At 43.7% G+C, this 22,549-nt stretch overlaps 2 protein-coding genes and 1 long non-coding RNA gene across 9 annotated transcripts in view; 2 read left to right on the top strand and 1 right to left on the bottom strand.

Moving 5' to 3' along the window:
- The first annotated feature begins 222 nt into the window (after nt 1-222).
- On the top strand, nt 223-11,036 carry eif4enif1 (eukaryotic translation initiation factor 4E nuclear import factor 1). 5 transcript variants are annotated; one of them, XM_078946700.1, is made up of 20 exons: nt 223-565; nt 1,517-1,642; nt 1,718-1,791; nt 2,132-2,259; nt 2,391-2,665; nt 2,852-3,050; nt 3,133-3,296; nt 3,793-3,931; nt 4,114-4,257; nt 4,805-5,028; nt 5,531-5,581; nt 6,343-6,520; nt 6,613-6,692; nt 8,147-8,283; nt 9,174-9,252; nt 9,329-9,449; nt 9,530-9,847; nt 9,941-10,084; nt 10,165-10,363; nt 10,459-11,036. In XM_078946700.1, the coding sequence occupies exons 2-19, from the start codon at nt 1,553-1,555 to the stop codon at nt 10,344-10,346; spliced, it is 2,727 nt and encodes a 908-aa protein (XP_078802826.1). In that variant the 5' UTR covers nt 223-565; nt 1,517-1,552; the 3' UTR covers nt 10,347-10,363; nt 10,459-11,036. The 5 variants fall into 5 exon arrangements, with proteins under 5 accessions (XP_078802826.1, XP_011492864.1, XP_011492862.1 ...); XM_011494562.4 differs by having other exon boundaries at nt 4,805-5,073; XM_011494560.4 differs by having other exon boundaries at nt 4,805-5,073; nt 10,165-11,036.
- Nucleotides 11,037-17,533: 6,497 nt separating this feature from the next.
- The window catches only part of patz1 (POZ/BTB and AT hook containing zinc finger 1), a 21,519-nt gene continuing 16,503 nt past the window's right edge, over nt 17,534-22,549 (top strand). For 2 of the 3 annotated variants that reach the window (XM_023954682.2, XM_023954680.2), the window contains exons 1-2: nt 17,541-19,116; nt 20,274-20,337. In XM_023954682.2, coding sequence (XP_023810450.1) covers nt 17,882-19,116; nt 20,274-20,337 — 1,299 coding nt within the window. In that variant the 5' untranslated portion in view covers nt 17,541-17,881. Of the gene's footprint in view, nt 19,117-20,273; nt 20,338-22,549 lie in introns of all 3 variants that reach the window. The other variant, XM_023954683.2, reaches the window with a different exon arrangement.
- Nucleotides 20,881-22,549, bottom strand: part of LOC144992090 (uncharacterized) — a 2,983-nt gene continuing 1,314 nt past the window's right edge. Inside the window, exon 2 of the long non-coding RNA XR_013655888.1 lies at nt 20,881-21,655. This is a non-coding gene — a long non-coding RNA (uncharacterized LOC144992090). The remainder of the gene's footprint in view (nt 21,656-22,549) is intronic.

Raw genomic sequence — 22,549 nt, 5'->3', positions numbered from 1 at the left:
GAAAAATCAAGCATACCCTGAAAAAATTAGGTATTCTATATAATGCCAGATTAAATGAATGAAGTGTTTGGTGTTTTTTCATCAACAAAAAACTTCACAATAAATATACACGATTTTATTAATTAACAAACATTTATTACGTCTATATAATATTTAAGCAATAAGAACAAGATTGCTCCTACACCTTCAGTAACAAAAATTTAAATTCTACAAAGGCGCGACGGGCACCTTTTAATCTCTCTGAGGACCTTCTTAAAGCGGTGATTGTAGGAAATTCGCTGCTACGACTAAGAAACAAGAGAAAGAGCAAACAATAATTTGTGATTACAGAGTTTCTGTGCGACCCGATTAATTATTTGGACTAGAAATACTATTTTGAGTTACCCTGCCATAGCCTGTAACAATATAGCTCTTTGGAAAAGTCGACCGCCTTATGAGTTGTTGTTTGCGGGGTGGGAATTATCCCCATTACCCAGCTAGTTAGCTAGCGAAAGGCGCTAGGCTAACTTGCTAACTAACGTGAAGTGCAGCTGTTCGGCAGTATTTCACGCATCATTTCAACTGAGTAAGTTGTTTGTTTGTGTTTTTCAAGATGCTTTTGACAAGTTTCTGTTGAATCACATTTTTGCCATCCCCTCAACTCTCAGGGGTTTGCATCGGACTGTCTCAACTCGGGTAACCATAATTAACCAACCTGTGTTTATTGTTGTTCTCTAATGTTGAGGTAAATGGGTGGAGGAAAAATACTACTTGTAGTTAATAATTTGTTACCAGGTGGCATCAACATTTGTCGCAAACATTTTGCGATTCATTGTAATTGACTGCCACTTGTGTTGTCAGGATGCTTTCAATTAAGCCACTAATTGGTCTCCACTGACGGATGGTTTGGGTCTTCACTGTTAAGTGAGTTAACTCCCCCCCCAGTATATATCTATTTTAATTACAGATTTGAAAACAAAGTGCTTAAAAAACTAAACTACAATTACCAACCAAGTTTAAATAATCCTATAGTAGACATGATGCATGTAAAGCTAATGGAAATAAACTATAAACAACATACTAACCTCCGGAACAAATGGGTTTTGATGACTTTGAAAAGTTTAGACCAAAACCACCAATGGACGGATGAAGAGGTTGTTCCACAAATGGAGGACAACTTGAAAAGTTTGATCCCCGTTGATTTGAAGCGTTTTGAGCCCCATCAAATGATTCTGCTTAAAAGATCAACATCTCCAAGCCAAGGATTACAAGGTTAAAAAAATATATATTTTATAAGCTTTATGCCAGCAAAGCTCCAAAATAAGTACCAGTACAGTATTTTGGGTTTGACAAATTATCTGTGTGTACTGTTTGATGTATTTACAAGAAACTTTCTTTAAAGGTTTGGTTTTTTTTTTTTTTCCTGCTAAGACATTGTCTGATTCTGAAACTTATTTAATATCAAGAAGTTGACCAATTATTTATTTATTGCCTCTAATGACACCAAACGAATGTGAAATTCTGCCGTTTTCAACAGGATCAGTAGTTTACCTGGAACCGCTTTGCCTGCATCATGGACAAAGATGCCTCAGAACAGAATGAAAGTGCGTCCACTGAGTCCAAGCAACAGGCACTGGCTACGTCTGCCTACAGATACACCAAGGTGATGAGACGCGTCAGCTAAACGTTGCTGCTTATTCCACACCGTTTTCCTTTTAACACAAGCATTTGTGCACAGGAAGAGCTTCTCAGGATAAAAGAGCTTCCCATTTCCAATCAAAGGCCTGAGTGTCTCTCAGAGAAATATGACAGGTAAAACCGTCTCCTTGTGAAATGCTTTTCTTTTTTATTTCAAGGGTTAGTCATAGATATTTTTTTTGCCTCTTGATTATATATCATATTTTATCAGCTTACATTTGATTGTGGCAGATTTAGTTCACTTAGTGACTAAAATCGCAACAGTTTGACCTTTTGTTCCGAACAGGATATGTCAGTTACAATTACTCTGAGGTTGGTTGGTTGGTTAATTTTAGGGTTAGTATATACTTCCAAAAATACTGAAACGTATTCTATGTGTGTTTTAACCAGCCAGCCCTACTTGATCTTTATGTTACATTTCTTTGCTCACCTTCCCCTAAAAACTGTTCTTTAGTGATGGAGTTTGGGACCCAGAAAAGTGGCATGCCTCACTCTATCCAACTTCAGAGCGGAGCTCTCCGGTGGAAGGTTTTAAGAAGGACTACATGGATGAAAGGGTTCCTTTAAAGCGAAGAATCCCAGGTATGTGCACTTCAAGAGTGAGACAGTGGTGGGAATACCACAAGACTTTTCTGTAGTTGTGACTTCAAGCTTTCAGGAATATTTACTGAAATTTCTGAATGAAACTTCTTTTCTCACCTATTTCCATGAAGATCCCCGTGAGCGGTTGAAGGAGGACGACTTGGACGTCATACTTAGTCCACAGCGCCGTAGTTTTGGCAGTGGATGTCAAGGCAACGCCCTACCCGCTGCTCACGTCCGTCGCCCAACCAGTCCTCTGGAAAACAAGGAGAATGAGAGCCTGCGTCTTGGAGGCCCCCGCAGGATTGGCAGCGGCCGCATCATCCCAGCGCGGGTTTTTGAGAGAGAAGCCCGAGTAGAGAAGGACAGAGAACGAGAGAGAGACTTCAAAGATAAAAGATTCAGGGTTGGTTTCTTCCATTTTTACAAACATTTAGGTCTCTTTAAAGAATTTTCTTTAAATTATCCTGTTATGATGACTAGTCTTGTATTTTAGTATAACCCTGTTGAAAGAAGTTCTCAATACTTTGCATTCAGTAGTCCATCGTTATTCCCTTTTCCATGTCCACCGACCCCTTTTCTGAACTGGCAGAGAGATTTTGGTGACAAACGTGTGTTTAGTGAGAGGAGAAGAAACGACTCGTATGTTGAGGAGGAGCCAGAGTGGTTCTCAGGAGGCCCCACCAGCCAGTCGGAAACCATCGAACTCACCGGATTTGACGACAAGATCCTGGAGGAGGATAAACGCAAGTCCAAGAGGTCCAGGAAGCGGACGGAGCCCATCAAAGAAGGTCGCTCACATGTACATTGAAGACTGTTTTAAAGTTGGCCAGAAAATCATTACTGCTGGGGGGTCTGTTCCGTTTCTCACAGCTGTGGATGTTAACGGTGGATTAGTGGAGGACCAGGATGTGAGTTTGCCGTCCACAGCAGATCAGGAGGTTCCACATCCTGATGTTCTTCCAGACCAGTCCAGCAGAGACTTTGACTTCAATGAGTTTTTCAATTTGGAGAAGACTATGCCAGGACTGGCCTCTGTAAGTACCAGGCTGTTTCATTATGACTGCATGTCCAGAACATCAGCCAGAAGGGGGGTCATTACTTCTCATGCTCCACTGTTGTCAAATGCGTCACAGTGCTTTTCTCTCCTCTAATGTTACATCTATAGCCATGTTTTTATTACTGAGGTTTTGTTAATTTAGTTTTTTGCACGTCTGCACTGTTCTGGTCCCACCTAAACCTCCGGCGGTGGGCGCTGTCACTAAATGATGAGCTTCTGTTGGGTCAACAATCCGAATGTAAGCCCATCTGTGCTGCTGGACCGAGCAGTTCAGACGACCAGGCGTTCTAAAATAAATCCTTGTGACCAAACGGCAGTACAGTATATATTGAAGGTTATTGTTTCATGTCTTAGCACTTTTCTGCAAATCGATAAAAAGCTTTTTAAAAGGAAGTTTCCCAGTTCCATTCTTTGACTCTTCTGTGCACATGTTTTCCCAGTCTCCCTCACAAGCCTTTCTTTTTGCCTTTCAGATGATCGAGGACGTTTTGGGGGAGGGCCCTGTGTCAGCGAGTCGCTTCAGTCAGTGGTTTTCCAGCAGTTTAAGCCCATCAGGCAGTCATTCCAGCAGTTTAAGGTCTACCCCCCATGAGGAGTTGGAAAAACTCGCACGTAAGTGACGTGATGCCCTTATTTCTGTCTTACACGCAGATGGGAAGAATCAGTTTATGCTAAAAACCACAAACATCCAAAATGATAAAACGCAAAGATACCACGGCGAGGGCATCATTGTCCTTCCCAATCTTCCTCTGTTGTCTCGGGTTTTGAACCGGCCTCCATGTCTCTCTGTCAAGGTCCTGCGTCATACTTCACGCCCATTCAGCCGTCTGAGTCCAAAGAAAAGGTGGACATCCTGGAGTTGCTGCAGAAGGCCAAAGTAGACCTGAAACCTCTCTTGTCTACTTTATCTGTCAACAAAGCTCGGCTACGAGAAAGCAGTGAGTGTGGATTCATCCATCCGACCCCATCTGGGTCTGGAACCTGTTTGGATGTATGGAATTGGACACATTTAACCCCTCGATGTCTGAGTTACATGAATCACATCTTTGTTTTCAAGTAGATGCCTATTTAGGTCATTTTGGGGCCGTAGTGGTTGATGCATATTTGCATCAAAGGCGTTAAAAAGAAAAACCCAGTTCTTTGTCAATTTGGCAAAAATCTATTTAAAAAAATAGTTTTAGTCTTGTGAAAATTGTTTTATTAATATATATCATATTAATAATTAGCTTTTACAGCTGATTAGTCTGAATAAAGGAGGATTTTACTCTACAATTCCAAGTATATAGTATTGTGTAGATGTAACTTTAGTATTCTGTGTAATCGTTGAACCCGTCTGGGGAAAACCAGGAAAACGATGTGACCCATCAAGATGAGTTTCAACGTTTTCTGCTCTTTTGTTTCATCTAGAAAGTCAACTGAAGACAAAGTATTTTCTAGCGTTGGTTTGAGCCTTTTCTTTGCTGAAAGCGTCTGTCCTCTAACCAGCTAACTCTGGGGTGGTTCTGTCGCTGGAGGATGTGGAAGGAAACATGAAGGGGATGAGGCTGTCCTCTGAAGCGCCTGTGCCAAAGGCGTCTCCGGGGCACGGGAACGGCACGCCCTTCATGGCGGAGCATTTAGAGGAAGCGTTAACTGGCGGCTCTAGTAGCCGGCCGCGCTCGCGCGACACTGACATGTCAGCCTTCAACAAACTGGTCAGCAGCATGAAGGCAAGTGGAACTCTGCCAAGTCACCCCAGACCCAATTCCAACAGTGTAAGTATTTTGACCCCACTGTGCCCCTCTTCTCAACCAAAACAAGCGACCCCCCCCCATGACACAAGCATAGAAGCTAAATGTAAATAATCTGATTTAAAGATGGTGGCTACAGATTGGTATGGCAGCCGTTCCTTTTAAAATCTGCTCTTGTTGTTCGATTGCGATCCTTTGCGTCAAATAAGAACAAAATGTCTTTAAAAACCACTGAGGAGCATGTTGTGGTTATGAATGAAGCATCACTGCTGGCATGACGAACACTGACTTTACATGCTCCGCATGCGTTTGCCGTGTTTTCATGTCCGCTTGGTTTTTACATTAAAATGAACAGAATAGTGGTGAGTACTTGGGCTGCTCACAAATGATTCGTTGTGGAAAAATGCTTGATGAGAAGGAATGAAGTTTCGGGGGAAACATTTACGTTTTTTTGTTTGGTTCTTTTTTCCAAAACCCTCAGAAACCAGCAGACCAAGCTGTGATGCCGCAGCAGCAGAAAAACCCCTTTCAGGTATGGATGGCGTTTGTTTTCTCACAGCTGCATTCGGTAGGTCGCATGCCTTTAAAGGCAAATGATTTGTTTTGACATTCAAAGCAATGAACGTTTTGCTCAGACTGCTTCTCACAAAAAGCACAGTTTTCAATGTGTAAATTCAGAAGTTTGTCAGACATACAAAGGAAAGCCGTAAAGACATAAGTTTGCACACGTGGGTCTGTAATGGGGGTAGATTTCTTTAAAGATTCGATTCATATCATAATTGGTGGTTGCCGATATGATTCATAGTCGATATTAGCTCGAGGTCGATCCATAACATCTTTATCCAAACTTCCAGAGTTGTTTTTCCACATCCAAAGAATCCAAAGGGAACATTCTTAGAACATTCTAGACACTGGATGGTCACATGACTTTACTCAAAGTCTGTCCACACATTGGACTGATCCGTGTTTGATGATGTCATCACGTGTGTGTTGACCGCTGTGATGACAGAGTAGAAATGAAGCCACTGTACCTCCATCCAAACTGTATTTTCAAATATTGAGTATTTATTGACCTCATTTTAAAGCCATTTATAATGGTTTAATTTGGTTAAGAACTTTCCTTAGACTGTTCAATCTGGTTGGATTGGAATAGAAATCGGCTAACCGCTACACCCCTAGTTTGTAACCACAAAGAGCTCGCCTAAACCCTGAAGAGGACATCAGGTCTGGGGACTAAAAAGGATGCCTTTGTCTCAACATGGCAGTTAAAGTTTTTTATTTCTGTTGTTTTAGGAGCTCTTGAGGCACAGAGACCCCTCGCCTCCTTTAGGCAGCCTGGTGAGCAACTCTGATGCTCCGGGGACTGCTGCCCCCCTACAGGGTCTATTGCACAAAGGCCCCTCGCCACCCCTGTTTCCACAGAGGGCGCCATCTCCGGACTACTTCAGCACCAGGTTGCCGCCTCCTGCAGGTGAGATGGAGAGTTTAGTCCAAAGGCAATGGGACTTTTCATGAAGTTGACTGACCCACTGAGGGTTTGACCAACTGTGTTTGATTCTAAAGGGTTTGCCGTTGGTCCTCAGCCCCCTCTGCCAGATCAGTTCTCCCGTCTCCACGGCTCCATCAGTCCTGTGCAGCAGCAGGTAACCTGGGCTTAAAGCGAGCTGCCTCTGTTGGTTTGGCCGCATGTAGGTTGTTAAAAATGGACATATTAATCTGATTACTATTGAAAAATACTTTAACTACTCTTAAGTTTGTGCTTTTGTTGTTCACATCAGTGTTTTTTGGCAAATGTCCACTTTCTGCCTTGGCAGAAAAATCACAAGGAAACTGAAAATGTAAGAAAACTGGTCTGTGTTCATGATGTACCAATCCCTCTGGATAATAGTTTAATAGTTTTAACATGGCTCTAACAAATGTTTTTGTTTAATTTTAGTGAAAAAAATTAGCCTTAATTCTGTTCCTTTTTTTATTGCTAATATTGAAACTTTGCTTAATTGTTTCAATAGTGCTTGAAGTTTGAGCTAGAATTTGTCCTTCAATACAGACATTGATCTTTCTAACGGAAGCAGCTGATTTCCACAGACTTGAACTCTGGAATCTCTGGCTGTTAATAACACAAACCTCAAAAGAGAACATAATAGTGTTTGTTTGTGTGCATTGGGCCTTATGATGGTTAGCAGTAGGAGATGTTGTCGCATTAACCCAATGAGTCACTGGTGATGTGGTCCGAGAACGGCAGCGCTGATGCAGGACAGACTCCTGTCTAAGCATTGTTAGAGTTTTACATGATCTGACAGCAGATCCTGTGGGAAGCTACGCCGCCAAACACGACCTTCTGTTGGAACTGATGGACTTTATGAGCCATGTCAGCACAAGGAAGATGTTCACCGCGTGTCTTTGGTTGGATTGACATGTATGATTAAGACTCCAACAATAATTGGCTGAGACATTTTAAGGGGTTGAACTTTTTCCAAAATGAGAGCAGTTGGCAGTCATTCCCAGCTACTGTGTCAGTCCTACTCCTGTTTGGCTGAACGCGGCTCATCTCCTCCTAAGTGTTAGTTACACCAATGATGCAAAATGGACGACAGCACACTTGACCATCTGTCACAGCTCACGGGGTTAAAAAAAGCACTGGTTTAAGCTGCACTGGTGGTGCAGTGGTCAGCGCTCTTGTCTCACAGCAAGAATGTTCCTGGTTCAAGTCCCGGCTGGGGGATCTGAACCAGAACATCAAAGGAGGGCGTTTCTGTGTGGAGTTGGCATGTTCTCCCCGTGCATGCGTGGGTTTTCTCCAGGGACTCCAGCTTCAAAGGTTCATTGGTTACTCTAAATTGTCCCTAGGTGTGCATGTGTGTGTGCATGTGTGTGTGATTGAAGACCTGTCCAGGGTGTCCCCTGCCTTCACCCACAAGTGGCCAGGATAGACTCCAGCAGCCCCGTGAACCCGAAAGGGACAAAACGGAAGAAGATGAATGAATGATGGTCAAGATGCCAAACGGTCTTCCTAGAAACCTGCATGACCCTTTATTGTGTGTGTGTGTGTGTTGTCCAAACAGGGGTCTAAAGCTTTATTGTCGTTTGTATCGTCCAGATTAGAGCACTGTCTATGCCTATGAATCAAGTGGACCTGGAAGCCCTGACCTTCCACCAGGACCTCGCTCTTCATGCTCACCAACCCTTCCAGCAAGCTTACAACAAGCAGCCCCAGGACAGGGCTTTTCGGAATAGGTTTGATTTTGCTCTTTCTATCTAAACTAGTACTGGACAATGGTTAACGTGTGAAAGTGTGATTAATGGCAGGAGTTTTCATGATGAGTTGTTTGTGCCTGCAAAGGTTTATGCATTGAAACGGATTCTTTTGAGGAATTTTAATTTCAAACTAAGAGCTGCATATCCAGAAGAAAATGCAGGGTTGAACAGTGTATTGCTGAATGAAAATGAAACTTAAAGGGTAATAATTGGCAAAAAACTTTTTTTTTAAATGCCAGAGCCGGGTATCGAACCAGCGAGCTTCTGCACCAAGGATTCCCCATTTATTTCAATAGAGGCAGAAATCCTGGAATATCTGGAAAAGTTCAAGGATTTGAAGGACCAAAAGTCACAGCTGGAAAAATCTGAACGAGCTGAACATTTGAAAGGTTGAAATAAATGAAAAATTGTAGAAGTTAAGCAGCAAAAAATGGAGGAAGATACTAGAATAAAGAAAAACAGGAAAACAGTGATTGAATGATTTATAGTATTCAACCAATAATTGGCCAAAAAGAAAGTGATCAAAGTGGACCATAAATAAAGTGAATTTTCTTTAAAATAAAACGGTTGCAATGAAATAGAAATGATGTAATCGTTTTTCTATTTGTTCGTGTATCTTAAGTCACATGGTCATCGCAGTATTGATCACTAATAATTTACATCACAGGTTTTGCTCATATCCTGCAGTCCTGGTGTATTTTATTACTCCATTGTTGGCAGCTTGCGTGCCTCAATCATTTATTTATTGTCAGTGTTTTAACATTGATCCAATTCCCTGAAATGTGGCACAAATGTACAAACCTGAAAGTGGAGCACATGACTTGTTTGGTTTTTGGGTTTGGCTGACTTTGGTTGTTTGTGATGGGCAGACCACAGCGTGTGAACCATTCCCCTGGACCTCAGCCTCCTGCTGGAAGAAACTCTCCTGGAAATGCCGTCACTAGCATGGTGAGGATGAACCTTGCTGTTGGGGTCAATGTGGTGTCCTGTTTATTAAATGCCTTGCTCTGTTGCTCTTTGGCAGTTGTCTCCATCATTTACACCCACTTCTGTAATTCGCAAAATGTATGCAACCAAGGAGAAAACCAGAGATGACGCATCCCTTCCTTCTGATGCAAAGGAGACAACTGCACCCTCACAAGATGGTCAGTTCTATTAAAGTCTCATATTTCGCACGTTTTTTTCTGATTAATTGATCAAACCTAATAAAAATTATGTTTTCCAGGCAGCAGAAGCTCTCCTAATCCTTTCCTGGAAACGTTGGATGAAAGCGTTGCATCATCAGCAGGGATGAAGGCCGCCTCACAGCCTCTGCAAAACAAAGGCCAAGAGTGTCTCAGGCCTAGTCCAAGTGGCCACCATACAGTAAACATGGTTCCCCCAGGGCCCCCTTCATCTTTCCCTCGTCCGGTCTACCCAGTGCCACTGCTGTCCCATGTCCCCATGGTACGGCCGCCTCCTCAGCTCCACCCCAATGTGGTCCAGCGAATGCTGGAACAGGGGATCCAGCCCCAGCAGCTGGGACCTGCACTTCTGCAAGCAGGTTTGTATGTGTGCGGTTTGTAAGGCACTATTACCGTTGTTGTACATCTAGTTTTTGCCTGATTTGATCACTAGATTTTTTGCAATATCTTAGCCCAACTTCAAGGCTTGCCACCTGCACTTCTTGGACAGCCACTGTACCCTGTGAGCGCCGCAGGGCATCCGCTTCTACCTCCCAGAGCCAACACTCAAATGCAGCTGGCAGTAATGCCCCCACAGCTTCAATCCCAGAGACCAAGTGAGTTCAGTGCCACAGTTCCAGTTCAAACGTATTCAGAGGTTTTCTGAAACCGTTTTTCTCCCGCTTTGTCTTTTCAGTACATCCAAGCATCCCAGTGTCACATGGCCACAGGCCTCAATGGACAAACGGCGTTCAGCGACACCGGGGCAGCTCCCCTCTTGGTCTTGCTAAATGGTTCGGCTCGGACGTCCTCGACCAACCGCTGCCTTCCATGCCGGCCAAAGTCATCAGTGTAGATGAACTGGAGTTCCGGCCATAAGAACGCTGACTGTAGAAGTGGGGTGGCTCTTTTTTTTTCCTTTTTTTTTTCTTCCTTTATGCCCGTCTTCACCTCCCGGTTAACTATAAAAATGTGAACTTTATTTTGACAGATGGTGAGCAAGATGGGACATTCTGAACATGCCATGAATGTCTAGCATTGGAGGGGGCAAATACTGATTTAAGTTTTGAGTTCAATGTTCTTTTTTGTATTAGACAGTAATTAATGTACAGGCCCACATGTACAGATCACAGGAGAATGTTATTCTTTATGTACATAGCTTTTTTGTTGTTGTTTTGGTTTTTATTTTTTTGGTTGGAGGGGCAGAGGTCACAACTCTTGAAAGTAAATGATGAGCTAGAATTTCAACGTCTACTTTAAATCCTTCTCACTTCCCCTTGTTGGAGAAAGGGTCACTGTTGGTGAGATATGGTAGATACACACTCCACCTTTCCTTTGTGGCATGATCAGTGGCCCTCGAGACACCCCCCTGTGGATGCAGCAAGCTAGTTTGTGCCTTCCCCTCCTCATTTTTTGGGTACCTGCTCCCCTCTGAAGTGTATGCTCTCCAATCTTGTGTGTCACTAGGAGGATTGCACTGCTCTGTCATTTTTGAGGGTGGCTGGGGATCATTTTGTGTGCTGTTAAGTTATAATAAGCACAAATAGAATAAATAAAATGTTGTGTAAAGCACGGTTTTAAAATTATTTTTGTATTTTATGTTTATTGCTGTTTTAGTCAAAGTAATACAAATGGAAGTGTCAAGAGGCAAAGGTTTTGGTAAAAAGGCAACGTTGTAAAATTTAAAGTACAATCGCCCACATTGGTCAAATAGTTTAGACCAGCTTAACTAAAACAAATGTTTTTATGGAGAAGTCTTTTGTGGAATTTTTAGTCCTTTCAACTCTTGAAATATCACCGGCAGCATGGTGACTTGAAAATTTAGCAAATCCTATAAAATTTGGGGGCAAAGAGATTTGAGGATGGACTCACAAAGTTAGGGGCATTGGAAAAACTAAGGTGTACTTCTATAGCACCTTTCAGACGGTCCCAAAGTGCTTCTCACAGAATACAGCACAGTTAAAAATACCCAAAATGCAGTCACCGGCCATGCAGTGGGATTGGAGAGCCGGATTCTAAGTGCGGTTTTAATGGAGTCCAGCGAACGTAAGGATGGTGGGAGTCTGTTCCACAGTCTGCTCTGAAAGAACGTCTCTCCTTGGGTTTTCACGTGTGCCAGGGACCATCAGCAGATTTTGCCCTGAGGGTCTTGGCCTTTGGGAGAGGGTATCTGTCTGATTGTAGGGCTCTGAAGGTCAGGACCAGGATCTTAAAATGTATTCTGAACGTTCCTGGGAGCCAGTGAAGAGACTTTAACATGGGGGTGATGTGTGCTCTTTAGTTTGTGCGAGTCAAATGCCTGGCAGCAGAGTTCAGCATCAGACGGTTCGGTTCTCTGTTTAGACGAGTGAAAAAGGCTGCTGCAGTCGTCTAAATGTGGGGACACAAAGGGATGGATTATCATGTCTAGTTCATGTTTAGAAATCATGGTTTTGATTTCATTGGATATGCTATACAGTGTTTGTGCTTTACTCATTGGGGCCAGAACAAAAAAAAAACCTCAACGTTGCATCAATGTCAACATTCTGTTGGTATAAAAAGCTGATTTTTTTTTTCCAGTAAGTCACTCAAAGTTCATCATTCAACCACATGGATTAACGGACGAGCAGGCCCACCTGCACACAGCGCGTTGCATGAGGCCCAATGAAGGTTTTGCTCCGTTACGCACCAGATGCACCAAGAAATATCAGGAATAAAAAGAAAATTCGATTTTTGAAGAACTTGCTGGTTTGAGATCCACCAAGACTCCAAAAAACCTGTGAAGTGTTTTAAAGTCTTAGTTCTCTCTAAATTCTCCCTGTTTTTTCTGTTTTAAACATTGACAATTTGACTGAATTATGTTATGTCTAAACTAAGTTGGCTATTAAGTTAACTGTCATACTTCTACTTGGAATTTAGAGAGTACTTCTAAATTTGTAAGTTTGTATACTGAATAAATCTTTTCAAAATAAGACTTCTTCGTATTTCTTAAATTCATATTAGTCCTGACAAAAAGTATAACTATCAAAACTTAAATTCTAAGACTTCACTGAAATGAATACATGTAAGTATGTCAAATAATTATACATTTGCTACATCCAACTTATTTTTATTAGGTACAACCTGCTCAAATTTAACAATGTTTTAAAAGTAAAAAATTTGAATATAAAAAAGTGAATATTAGTTTTTACCAACTGAAAATTCTGCTTGGTTCAGTAAACTTCAAAAAATTGCTTGTAAAATATTTCCTTGATTTTTTTGTCAGCAATATCAAATAAATGCTTTTTACAGTGCCGGAGTGGAGCCCCACCAATGCTATGACCAGTACCTAAAGACCTCTGACCTCAGATAAGGTGTAGCAAACGCCACATAGCTGCAGGCCCGTTACCAGATGTGACAGGTACTAGGGTGTCCAGACAAACCAGTCACAACTGACTCCACGCCTTCAAGACTTGAATACCAGATGACCGCTGCAGGTGACTCCAATGACACCAAGACACCTCAGGAAACGTTTGCAGTGGGAACAAGAACTTGTGACCTGAAAAGTGCAGCACCAGTCTACTGTCCTGTTCACTGATGACTGTCAGCCGAAGTGAGCGATATGCCAAAGTCAACATGGTTCACTTCCCAGGGATCACTTTGGTGGAGGAGGCGAAACAGTCTGTGCAGGTATCACCAGTCTGTGCAAAACCGATGTAGTTCTTGTAGATGGTCCAGGCACTGCACGTTCTGACCTCAAGACTTCATAAAACCATCACCATCCCCCAGTTCCATCAGAACCCCCCCAACTTCCTGTTCGTGGATGATCACGCCCCTCCACGTGCTGCCAGAGTGGTCAAAGCTGGACTTCAAGAAGTGAAAGTACCTCATGTGGTTTGACCAGCAGTGTCCCCTGACCTGAACCCCATAGAGCAGGTCTGGGACCAGCTGAAGCAGAAACTCGTGATCGGACCCCACCCCCAAGTGACCTGACAGAACTGCATGTAGCACTCGTGGAAGAGTGGAACGTTGTCTCAGGCAGGGGTGCCCAAATCCCCGCCTCGAGGCCCGGCGTCCTACATGTTTTCCTGCCATGAAGCTCCCTATTGGCTAAACACACCTGATCCAGGTAAACAGCAGCAGAGGAGGCGGAGCTTCTGGAAAACTAGCAGGAGGTCCCTTCGAAGCCTGGATGTGAGCACCCCTGAATCATAAGGCTAGCGAGGATCGTTAGACAAATACTGGCAAATGTGGACATGCCTGCTATTGACATGGTCAGTGTTTGTTATTTGGGGCTATCTTTATGATTGTCTTCATTTTGGGGGCAATAAATATCAAACCAATGAAAATTGTGTTTCTTCTCATTGATTATTAACGATATCAAAGGGAACTTTTACACGTTTCGTTGGAATTAAGAAAAGCACTGGTAACAATATTCCTAACTCATTGTGAATAGTGTCCTTTTGTAGAAGACTGACAGAAAGTGGATACACACAACTACAGACATCATTCAGGCAATTGTTTCTGAACTCCTCATGCTTCATCATCCTGGAGGCTTTTGTTTCTCCTCTTCAACACACCTGCCTCTAACTACTGTAATTATCCAGTCTCTGCAGAGCTTGATGATGAGCTACATCAGGTGTGTTTAAACATGGAAGACATACAGGTTAGTTGTCCCTGAGGTTTGGAGTTTTGAAACCCTGATTTCAGATACCTACCTTAAAGTGGTCTAATGTAAATGTGTTCCTAGTGGTCTTTTAATTATGATTATGCTGTTTATAGCCAAAGAACTGGGGGGTATTCCAGGAAGCATGTTTAAACTACCCTGACTTTAAGCCTGAACTCTGGCTGAAATCCGCCTGAACTTGCTTACTCTGGGTATGTCGGTTCCAAAAGACCGGATATGAGTTGGCGTAATTACGCTCGACTTGGTAACCCTGGGTTAACGCACGGTACATAAAGACATTCTCAATAGATCGCCGATTTCTGGAGTCACCATGGAAACGCGTGGAGAAAAAAAAAAGAAAGCGCGACACTTGAGACGGAGTGTGAGATTTTAATGACGGCGGATAGAAATTATAAGTCCATCAAAAAAGTAACACGGCTGAAAAATAATTTAGTTAAATTTATTCAAACTCTAATTGTTTATACAACTCAAATTTACGTATTTATCTAACTAAATGTCACATTACTTCATTAATCTTTTTTCCATCTTAATTACTTATATTTCTTGAACTTTCATATGTCTACGTTTGAGCCGGCAGATATGCTCATTTTTATAACAATAAAAAGAACGGAAAAAAATGCACGGAGTGCAAAAATTCATAACTGAATATTCCATCACTATCATAACAGGTTTGGTTGGTAGAGGTGCTATATAAACTCATCATCCTCTCCTTTACTCTCACTCATGGTGCAGAGACGTAAGCATAGTAGGACAAATTAGCTCGGCAAAACAAGGTTAAACAGCTATACAACTAAACACATTTTGTAAAAAACCCACACTAAAGGCCTGTTCACACCGGGACGAATTTCGCCGGCGATTTTCGCCGACGTTTAACGCCTCGTGACTAAACAAAGGGCACCAATGAGAATGTGCACACTGACGCGAAAAAACGCCACGCGCCAAAGCGTCAAAAAAAAAAAAAACGCCTCGGGTTCTTTTTTTTTTTTCGACGCGACCAATGAGAATGGCGCTTTTGCTCACGTGTCTGGAGCTTCTGAAGTTACAGTAAAACACAACTTGGGGGCGCTCAAACACAAAACTGCCTTGCTGAGCACACATACCAGCGAAGAAGATAGACGCCAAGTAGCGTCAACACTGCCGCAAAGAAATAATGACGGACATTCTAAAATATCCCCTTACCAAGTACCAGTTGGAGCTACTGATGCTTGAAATATTCATGTTTTCTTTGTATTATTCTGACAAGCGCGTAAATACTTGCTCTCTTCTTCTGAGTGAAAAGCGACTTTAAGAATCGTAAAGTTGCGCAGCGCCACCTTGTGTACAGGAGTATTTCTGTTTACATTAAGCGCCATCTAATGTCAGGGAATGAAATTGCATGTTCGCTCGGCTCACCGTCAGCGAAAATCGCCTGGGTGTGAACACAAAAAACGTGGCGAAAAACGCTGGCGAATAACGCCTGGCGAATATTCGTCCCGGTGTGTACGGGCCTTAAAAGCCTGTTCACACCGGGACGAATTTCGCCGACGTTTAACGCCTCGTGACTAAACAAAGGGCACCAATGAGAGTGTGCACACCGACGCGAAGAAACGCCACGCGTCAAAGCGTCAAAAAAAAAAAACGCCTCTGGTTCGTTGTTTTTTTTCGACGCGTTGCGTCGAAATCTACTCGACCAATGAGAATGGCGCTTTTGCACACGTGTCTGGAGCTTCTGAAGTTACAGTAAAACACAACTTGGGGGCGCTCAAACACAAAACTGCCTTGCTGAGCACACATACCAGCGAAGAAGATAGACGCCAAGTAGCGTCTACACTGCCGCGAAGAAATAATGATGGACATTCTAAAATATCCCCGAACCAAGCACCAGTTGGAGCTACTGGTGCTTGAAATATTCATGTTGTCTTTGTTTGATTCTGACAATCGCGTAAATACTTGCTCTCTTCTTCTGAGTGAAAAGCGACTTTAAGAAGCGTAAAGTTGCGCAGCGCCACCTTGTGTACAGGAGCATTTCTGTTTACATTAAGCGCCATCTAATGTCAGGGAATGAAATTGCATGGTCGCTCTGCTCATCGTCAGCGAAAATCGCCTGGGTGTGAACACAAAAAAACGTGGCGAAAAACGCTGGCGAATAACGCCTGGCGAATATTCGTCCCGGTGTGTACGGGCCTTTAAACCCAAATCCGTCCAGACAGGCAAAGGGAATGATATCCCAGAATCCCTTGCGGTGCCGATCTAACAGCAGCATCAAAGTTACACCTACTTAATTGAATTAATTTGAACGAAAGGAAAATAACTGTCTGGAAACTACGTGTTATTTTTAAACTGACTTAACTAAAACGAATTTGCTTCTTAACTGAAGCAAATAATTAAGTTAGATCAAAGTAAAAAAGTTTATCTTTCCAACATCCATATGTGGTTTTATCACCCTCTCATGGTGGAAAAAGTATTATCTGAGCTTTTTCATCCACTAAATCATCTTCAAATGGACACGCCATGCTGCTTCACCTCTCTGTAAACAAACTAATCTTCAACTAAACCTGCTCCAGACCAGGTTATGTTCAGAGCATGAGTTGCCATGGTAACTTGACCTACCCTGAAAAATACCTCCATTTCTGGAACCGAAAGCTGAGGTTATCAACTTCCTTAGCCTCAAACTTATCGTGGGAGCTAGCATAACCTGCTTTCTGGAATACCCCCCTGTCATTTCTGGGACACCGTTTCAGCAGAAGAGCAGTATTTCATGAGAAATTATGGGTGGGACCGTTGGTGTGAAGCAACCCCACCCACACTTCCCGTCACCCCTTTGTTTACTCTCCTGCTGGCTTACAGCTCCTCATATTGACATTACCGGTGCGAGCATATCAGAGCTATCCAGACATACAGTGTTGAGCGGGATGCCAGCTCGGACGAGGAAACAAAGACGTTCCTGGATCTACAAGTGATTGCTGGTGGCTCACTGTTATGTGTTCTCCGTCACACGTTTGTCTACTTCTTATTCACCACAGCTTGAGTACTCAGAAATACTCAGAAATGCCATTTTAATCTTCTTCATGTTTGTAAAAATGCCAACAGAACAAGTTAAAACTCCTGTCATTTGTAGGAAATGCAACATTTGCTGAAAGTCTTAGATGGAGATGTAACCGGGTTTATTTTAATATTTTTTATTTAAGTTTGTTTTTATCTGTTTAATTGTATTTTTTTTTTACTTTATCAAAGTTGTTTACATTTTTCTATGCCTGTTGTAATTGTAATTTGATGAACACTTTGTCCAACAATATTGTAAACCTCAAGTGATTTTTCAATTTAAAGAAAGAAAGAAATGATGGGTTTTGTGTGGATTTCCAGAGGGAAGGGGGGTTTCGGCCCTGCGGGGGGAGGGGGAGGGGCAGACGGCAGGAAGAGACCTGCGCGGTAACCGAGAAAAAAAAAACAAAAAAAAGAAAACCTCGAACCCCCGCAGCGGTGACGCCGTGCGGGGAAGCGCGCATTGTTAGATACGGAAAACGGTCAATGTTTTCATCGAACCGGAGAAATGTTAACTGACGACCCCCCACCCTTTAAGAAGACGGGGTCAAAGTTCACAGGAAGCTGGGGGGCTGCCATTTTCCCCCCGCTACTGCTAATGTGTAACGGCGGATGCTAAATCGACGGCAGGGGCGGCTCGGTTTGGGTCTGCAGCTAGCTTGTTTCAGCCGTGCCCGCGTCTGCACGCGCGTTCAGCCGTTTCTCCCGCCTTTGTCGCCAACACCCCTTGGACTTGGATGAATCTGGAATGGAGAAAGTAGCAGAGCCGTCTTGGACTTCCTCCTACACCTACCAGGTGAGCAGGCACAGCGCAGAGATGCTATACAACCTCAACGTTCAGAGGAAAGATGGAGGCAGGTTCTGCGACGTGCTGCTGCGCGTCGGAGAGGAGAGCTTCCCCGCTCACAAGGCGGTGCTGGCCGCCTGCAGCGAGTACTTCGAGGCGGTGTTTGGCCGCCAAGCGGAGGGTGACGGGGACGCCCGGGAGCTGGAGATGCACACGATCAGCCCCAAAGTTTTTAAGGACATCCTGGACTTCGCCTACACCTCCAGGATCGTGGTTCGCCTGGAGTGTTTCCCGGAGCTCATGACAGCCGCAAAGTTCCTGCTGATGCGCTCCGTCATCGAGATCTGCCAGGAGGTCATCAAGCAGTCCAACGTCCAGATCCTGGTCCCCACCGCCCGCGGAGGAGACGCCAGCCTCTTCCAAAGCGGCGGGCCGGTCGAGCTGGGCTTCCCGGTGCCTCCGCAGGATCTGGTGAACGGAGCGGAAATGCTGCTGAACGGGCAGGGCTTCGCCGCCGGCGCGCACATGCACGCGGAGGACCACGACGGCGCGGCGGCGGCCGCGATGCTGGAGGACGGGGGCGAGTCCTCGGTGCCGATGCTGGAGCCCGTGGAAGGACTCTCCGTGTCCCCGTCAACGGAAATAACGGGGAGCGCGGCGCATCCCGACGCGGGCTCCCCCGCATCGAAGAGGGGGAGGGGGAGACCAAAGAAAGAAACTAGCGCTCATTTCAACCACCACAACAACAACAACCAGAAGCACGGCGAGCTGTTTCCTTGCGGGGCGTGCGGGAAAGCCTTCACGGAGGCTTCGCGTCTGAAGAACCACGAAGCACAGCACGGAGCCTCGTCCGGGGGCGTCAGCAGCCTCCCGGACAGCCTGTCGGCCGCGGGGGGGTTCTCTCTGCTGGCGCTGGAGAACGGCATCCAGCTGCCCGGGGGCTTGGCGCTGGACAACGGCCGCAAACGGGAGAGGACCAGGCGGCACGTGGGCTGCGAGATCTGCGGTAAAGTGTTCCGGGACGTGTACCACCTGAACCGACACAAACTCTCCCACTCTGGCGAGAAGCCGTACGCGTGTCCCGTTTGCGGGCTGCGGTTCAAGCGGAAGGACAGGATGTCGTACCACGTCAGGTCCCATGACGGCTCCGTGGGCAAACCGTACGTGTGCCAAAGCTGCGGGAAAGGCTTTTCCAGGTGAGTCCGCGCAGACATGCGCCGTAGTGTTTGCTGACGTTCAGTTTGGGTTGCATGATTTTGTGACACCTGCGTGTTTGTGTTGTCATGTCAAACAGCCGACTTACAGTCAAATCTGAGTGCGGATCAATCGAGTGCCCTGAATTTTAAAATCAACTGCGACACCATGCTCACTACCCTTTTTTGTTTTATGGCGGATATGACGTCATAGATTTCCCACAAAGTTAACATCTAATATCTCATAGGTTTATGAGTCCACTGTCTTCTAAAGATTAAAAAAGCTGATGGTTTATTAAAAAATATATATATTAAAAAATGGTTTAAAAAAGAATTCTGACGCAATGCATTGTGGTCTATATTCACCGATGTAGTGAGCATCGATGCACACTGGTTTTTCGCAGAGACTCCTGGGAAACATTTAGGGTACTTGATTTGGGAATTGTAGGTTCGGACAGCTACACAAAATGACAAACGCACTATATAGTGAGTAGGGAAGGAATTCAGACACAACCTGAAATACAACTATGGTGCAAAAACAGCTCATTTCTCGTAGGAAAGTAAAATCACACGCAATTTTTTTCCCCCTAACAAAACTGGAACAATATTATTAAAATCAGGTTATGATTATTATTATTATAGGGGATTATGTTTAAACCGACTAAGTCTGTTTAAAAACTGCCTTTATTTAGGTGATCAGTCAGTGATTCAGCTTTTATCATTTTCTATGTCACACCCATAAAACATGCTTTATCAGTCCACTAGTGTCACTCGTGCGCCACCTACTGGACTGGAGGTTAGGTGCAGACAAACACTGTTGCACACCTGTACACTGCATCACAGGCTTTTGGTTTTATTAATCAGTTTCTGTTTTTTCCCCCCTTAAATTTTAATATTTAATCTTAAATATATATTTTTTTACATGTAAAAAGAAATCTCCTATGTTTTGGTAATTCACACATAAATTGACATGCAGCAGTAACAAAAAGCACCACACTAATGGGGACGAGTTGGAGGGAAGATTGAGTAGAAAAGACTGATACAGCTTGTCGATTTTCATAGACTAATGCTGTTTTTAGGTAAATAGTCTAGAAAACTTGACAAGAGAAACTTCTTTTATGGGATACTGTCATGCATATTTTCCTTGGATGTTTTTTCAGACCAGACCATCTGAATGGGCATATCAAGCAAGTGCACACAACAGAGAGACCCCACAAGTGCCAGGTAACCTTTACAGTCTTTTTAAAATGGTAAAAAGAAAAAAAACAACAATAGCTGGTACTTGAATTCCAGAAAATAGGATTTGTTTTTTAAATTTTATTTGATTCCACAAAGGTATGCTTTTTCTCCCTTTTGGTTTTCACTGAAAACCTGTTGATTTAGAACACACATCTGAAGATGGTTTAAAGCAAAGGGGGCTGAACTCCAAGCCTCAGAGGCCGGCTGGATTTTCAGAAACACGCTCTACCTGTTGCTGATTACCCTGATCAAGTGTGTTTTGCTGGTTAGATGCTAGAATGGTTGGAAAACATGTAGGACACTGGTAGGGATGGGTATCGTTAAGGTTTTAACGGTACTACTACTCTTATTGATACTTCTTATCGGTCTGTATTTTAATGATACTCTTATCGATACTTTGAGGACGAAAAATAAACAACAGATTAAGAACATAAAGTGTTTTATTTCCTCTTTATGCAACAACATTGTTCTTTTTACTTTATACATGATAATGTTCCAGTACAAACCTGGAATGTATGTGGATGTGCTAGACCAGGGGTCAGCAACCTGAACCTCTCAAAGAGCCATTTGGATCAGTTTCCCACTGAGATGAAAGCACAGGGAGCCCCAACACTAGGGATGTTAGAACAAATGGTTTTGCTGATATATCACAATAGTTCACTTGGCAATACTTGCATTGATTCAAAATGCTCTCAGGATATTTATTTGATTATTTAATTTAATTGTTTGTATTCTTTATGAGCGTGATGTTTCCTTTGTTGTTTTGTCCATTTTCCACAACCTTGAATAGACTTTTCTGTCAAACACCAGAGTTAAGATGAGTGAGATGATGGAAACAGATTCACTTTGACTCCTTTTTATTTTTTTTATTTTTCTTTAAATCTAGTAAACCCAAAAAATTATTTTAATTTTATTGATGACAACTATGTTTTATTTGGAAGCAGCTGTTAGTTTGTCTGGAATCACAAGTGGTGAGTATAAGCCCCGCCCCCGCCTCCTACCTGTTAGTTGTTTCCCCTCCGCGTGCAAACCCCCCCCCCCCCCCCCCCCCCAGCGTGTCATCGTAGCAGGATGGTGAGGACGCCCTGACGCAAATTTAATTAACTTTACGCGGAAATGGGTGGTCTTAGTCTAGGGGGATAAAGTTGTTGTTTTTTCTTCTCCTTTTTGGTCGTTCATGTGTCCCTATGAGATCGCCACTGACTGTCTTTCCAGAAAACTTTCCATCCCATAACAGACTCTGGTCGGCCTTCACAGCTGCAGACACGCCCCCTCCGCGCTCACGCTGCTCTCTTCCTCCTGTCTGCTCTGACCAGTGGCGGTTTTTGATATGGTCGATGTGGGCGGTCGCCCAGGGCGGCACTTCATAGGGGGCGGCATTTGCCGTTCCTGAGGCGTAATACATAATATGCTACATACTAAATTCAAAGAGGAAGCTTGGAGCTTTTAATTTGAAATTGCTTGAGCAGCCGACACTTAATGCTTTTATTTAGCCACATCAGACTCTAAAGAATGTCTTCCTCCTATTTGCTCTTCACACTTATGGTGCAAAAAAAAAAAAAAAAAAAAAAAAGAATACCTCAGAGTGAAACAACGTAAAACAGGCACATGAAAATGAATTAGGCAGAACAAACATCCGTGCTCAACCCAATTTCGAAAAAAGCAGGCAATGGAGATTATTTCCCACAATTCTTTGCTCCGACACAGCAGACCCGATGCGCACGTGACCACCGCCCTCTGCTGCAAGACGATTGCGGCCACACCTCTTTGCGGTAGTCTTTAGAACATAAGTCAAAAAACTCGAGAGGGGAGCGCAGCTCGCCGGTGGCTGGCTGAATCACACTAACAGGTGATTGGGGGTCTTTTTCTATCTGACAATCAACTCTGGGCCGCAGCTGCGCGCTGTCGTCATGGAGACGGAGCCGCGTGTGTCAGAGGGAAGGGGAGGGGGAGGGGGAGGGGGAGGGGGGATTAGATCAGACCATTTTTTTAGGATTGAGTTTTTTTGGAGGATTTCTGCTGTTGGTGTTGCACAAATTTAGGGAAATGCCAAATATTTTTGGAGTAATCCCACTGATGAGTTCTAAGATTTAGTCTTTAATGTTCTATAAGACCTAAACATATTAATCACAATAAGTTTTATTTTTTAGATCTAATCCCTCTGATATGTTTCACAGAGACACACACAGGACGTCAC

Source organism: Oryzias latipes, chromosome 5 (genome assembly GCF_053564925.1).
Source record: "Oryzias latipes strain Hd-rR chromosome 5, Olatipes_Hd-rR_3.1".
Classification (NCBI taxonomy): domain Eukaryota; kingdom Metazoa; phylum Chordata; class Actinopteri; order Beloniformes; family Adrianichthyidae; genus Oryzias; species Oryzias latipes.
Note: the sequence above shows the minus strand (reverse complement) of the source record. Positions and strands in the feature narration are given on the sequence as shown.